The 4,220-nt window shown below is 38.2% G+C and overlaps 1 protein-coding gene across 1 annotated transcript; it reads right to left on the minus strand.

Annotated features, from left to right (window-relative positions):
- Positions 1–493: 493 nt before the first annotated feature.
- On the minus strand, positions 494–3,763 carry LOC134675063 (cytochrome P450 6B5-like). The gene is made up of 2 exons (XM_063533219.1): positions 2,384–3,763; positions 494–687 (listed from the first exon to the last, which is right to left on the minus strand). Exons 1-2 carry the CDS (start codon positions 3,705–3,707, stop codon positions 521–523), a joined length of 1,491 nt encoding a protein of 496 aa, XP_063389289.1. The 5' UTR covers positions 3,708–3,763; the 3' UTR covers positions 494–520.
- Between the last annotated feature and the right edge of the window lie 457 nt (positions 3,764–4,220).

Raw genomic sequence — 4,220 nt, forward strand, 5'->3', positions numbered from 1 at the left:
TTGCTATTTCAGTCAGTCTCGGTACATAGTACTGCGCTTGACTGAAGTAGCATGACAAATACGAACGTTACTGAGAAAATACGATAATAAACAACTATTGCACTACATCTGTACAAAGATTTTAACAAGTTTAAGGCAGAATCTTATTTGTGCAATAATTATTAGAACTAATCTAATCTATAGGTAGGTAGGTACTACTAGTGGAAAATGATCAAGTCTTATAATAAATTCAGTAGGTACAGTCGCCATCAGAGGCATCAAATACATCGGAGCAGTCAAGGCGCTCACAAATATCTAAACACGCCTTTATTGTCAAGGCGTTAGAGTGCGTGTTTAGATATAAGTAGTGACATTGGCCGCTCCGATATATCTGATGGCTGCTACAAAAGCAGGGTACCTAGTCAATTTGCGAATCGAAATTACTATTTTAACTTTCTAATAACATAATGTTTGTGAGATATCATAGCTAGATCGAATCAAAACCACGTGGCAATCTAAAACTACATGTTAATACTTGAAATTAATATCTTCTTCCAATATTGACGGGGAAGCCTCCCTTCGGATACAGCACGATCCTCTCCGGCTCATATGTGAAGCGGAGCGGGGTCTTCGCTGAAGGCTCCACCCTGTAGCGGAGGAGCAGCTTGGCCAGCCCCACCCAGGACTGCATCTGTGCAAAGCGGATACCTGCAATAACATACAATAAATTAGTATAAAGAATTTGTATTGTATTGTAGTGCAGGCGATTTTCCACAACTCGACGACTTGCGCCGTTGCGCCTATTTTGCGTGTATAAAGAATTTACTTTTTTTTTACTTTTATAAAGGATGACTCACGTTAGATCGGGCCGGAGCTTCCGGCGCATCGTTTTCTATGAAAAGCATCTCGTGATCACCTGTCATGTCATAGAAAAGTAAGCTCCGATAGCTCCGGCCCGGACACGGCCCGGTCTAGCGTGAGTCATCCTTTATGGGACACTCTTACACAAATTTACTAAGCTCCACGGTAAGCTCAATAAGGCTTGTATTGTGGGATTTGTAGTTACTTAGACAACAAAATAGAATACCAATATAAATATGTACAAATACATAGAAAACACCCATGACTCAGGAACAAATATCCATGCTCAACGCACAAGTAAATGCCCTTACCAGGATTCGAACCCAGGACCATTGACTTCATAGGAAGACTAAACCCGACGAATCGACTAGGACAGACAGGTCACAAAAATATTACCCTTTCCTACTCATTCTCATCTCACTTCTCAGGTGGTTAGAAATCAAAGCTTTATTGATAGAGTAGGAAAAAAATTACCCCCTAATTTGACAGCTGGAATAGATGGCGCTGTATTACGCCATATTTTGTGGCCACTGGATTGTCAAACGTCAACTTTTGCTAGTCAAAGGATAGGTCATAATGTACGGAGCCGTAAAGCGCCATTTACACCAGCTGTCAAATCGAAAGCACGTTTTTTTGTCACCCCCTCAATTAGCTAATAATCTTTTCTCCTTATCTGTCATTTCGATTTACGTATTTGTAAGAAAGGGATAAAACATAATTTAACTAAATCAGTCCCGTAAAGTTTTATGAATAAGGGAGTTAGACTACACATAATTACAATGATAAATGAACCTTTGTTAAAAACCATTATAAAACACTATAATAGATCATTGTTTTAGCTGGATTCTTACTGCATTTGCTTATAAGCATTTTGCCTTGTATAAACCATTATAATGAGATCTCCAGGTAGAGCTATTGGCATGAATCTTGAGGGTCCACTTAAACTGGAATGTTTCAATAAAATTGCAATACAATGCCTGATAAACTTACTTTATCAATGTTGGATATTTTGAACTGTTAAACTAAACAGTAGGTAAGTAGAGATAAAAAAGTAACTCTTTGTGCTGTTATCGATTTCCTAGTAGTTCTTTCATTGAGAAATGAAAACAGCATACACATTTAGACATCACTATAGGGTGACCTGCTTTTAAGAATGACTGCTCAAATGTGAATCTGTTATAGGTGTGTAGGTATGTGTAGGTAGATAGGGGTCAGTAATAACAGTAAAATAAATTTTATATCAACACTGATGCTCATACAAAGCAGGTAATTAAGTCCAAAAGGGCAAAGGAAACAAGTAGTAAGTAAGTTAAGTAGTATTACTTAGACACAATGCAGTTATTAAGCTAATAATTGTATTTAGGTAAATGATTTCTATAGTGTGTAAGTACATATTTTAATAAAAATGTAAGTTACCTAGTCATTTTTTACAAACCTACACAATTGACATATCTGCCTACTATAGTATATTCATAAACTTCAAGGTAGCTTAGATAGGAAGGATGATATAAAATAAAAAGAAGAACAAAATTATATCACTTACCAATACACTGCTTCTGTCCTTCTCCAAACGGCAGGAAAGCACATTTGTGTCTCGCTTGCACATTCTCCGGAGAAAATCTCTCCGGGTCGAACACTTCAGGGTTCGGGTAGTATTTCTCATCATGATGTATGCCGAGGACCGAAATCTTAATCAACTGGCCTTTATCAATGGTTATATCAGTTTCTGGAATCTTATAAGCAGTTTTAGCTCTTCGCTTCAGTTTGGGGATGATCGGATACATCCTCAACGTCTCATTGAAGACTTTTTCCATGTATGACAGATTCATGATAGCGTCATAAGTCATCTCTCTGTTTTCAAAAGCTCCCTTTATTTCTTCATATAGTTTCTCTTGTATGTCCTGGTTCAAAGCTAACTGGTACAGCATGAAACCCATGGTGGAGGCACTAGATTCATATCCTGCTGCATAGAAAATGTAAGCTTGAGCTGCTATGTCTACATCAGTCATATCCAAGGTATTTGCATGGTTCTGTCCATGTCCATATTCTTTTTTCAGCTCTAGAAGCAGGTCCATAAAGTCATGTCGATTGGAGGGCTGCCCATTTCTCATATCAAGCACTTCTTTGATTAATTTGGAAAAGAATGTCTTTACTTCTTTGTGGAACAACCAGCCTCCAATCTTCTTCAAAATGCCCGGATACATGCTTTCGAGCTCCGAACCGTATTTCACGCTGAAGATCTTCTTGTCGATCCTTTGAAGGGTTTCGTGTTGCTGATCAAAGGTGTCAAGGTCGAGTCCAAAGACACAAGCAGTTATGACAGATTGGGTGAACTTCTGCGTAAGTCCATGGATCTCCTGCTCTGTATTCTTCTGTGTTATCCTATCAATATACTCCACAAACCTGTCTCCTCGTTCCGTCAACAAGTACATCATTTTTTTCAATTTCGCAGAAGTAAACATTGGTGTAAATCGCTTCCGCAGCACCCGCCAGGTGGCGCTGTCTGCGTGGAACAAGTTCGCTCCAAACCCCGACTTACTGTATTCCTTTCCACGATCAGTAAATATATCGAAATCCTTCATCAAAACACATTTCACGACATCTAAATCTCTTAGAAGCAGATCTGGAGAGCGCATCCTGAAAAACCCGACGACTTTCTCTTCTGGATAAGCATCGTATATTTCCTTGAACACAACTCCAACTGGTTTTTTTCTCAAGAAAGAGTCCATAATGTTCCCGAAGAAAAAAGTAGGTTTCGCGTAGGCAACATTTCTGTTAAGCCAATAGTCATTGAACTTGGTAAAGTGTTGGTATACGCTATAACCAAGACAAATAACAAATGTTATAATTAGAATTATAAGAGTCATTATTATGGTTTTCACTTTTCACTAGCACTTAGTATTCCGCAATGTTGTTACAGTGAATTGAATAATTTCAACGGTGTGACCATTTATATATTGGGCCGATTCTACCATCGCCAGTGTTGCCAACTCGGATTTTGAAAAAATGCTAGACTAATGTCTAGATTATGCCAAAATTATGCCAAATATTTTTGAAACACCTATGCCAAAAAATGCTAAAATATCACTTGAAAGTAGACACTTAAAACACATACATTTTTCAAATTTGCCGCCTTTTTCTACTGACAAGATCTGCTTGACCAACTTTATATAGTCCGTCGACGTCCATTCGTCCACAAAAGTCAAAATTCATATGAAAATATGAACCACATAAGGCGATGGCGCATATTGTTGCTGCCAAGTTGGCGCAAACTTGGCTTAGACTAAATAATGCTAAAAAATATGCCAGATGCTAAATGGAAAATTTTGGTGCCAAAGCGAGTGAAAATATGCCAGATCTGGCATCATTTATGCCAAGTT

The sequence above is a fragment of the Cydia fagiglandana genome, chromosome 21 (genome assembly GCF_963556715.1).
Source record: "Cydia fagiglandana chromosome 21, ilCydFagi1.1, whole genome shotgun sequence".
NCBI classification, from domain to species: Eukaryota; Metazoa; Arthropoda; class Insecta; order Lepidoptera; family Tortricidae; genus Cydia; species Cydia fagiglandana.

Coding starts and splice junctions, on each gene's coding strand:
- LOC134675063 (XM_063533219.1), bottom strand. CDS start 3,707: ATGACTCTTATAATTCTAATTATAACATTTGTTATTTGTCTTGGTTAT. Junction 688..2,383: donor AGGACAGAAGCAGTGTATTG/GTAAGTGATATA, acceptor ATGTTATTGCAG/GTATCCGCTTTGCACAGATG.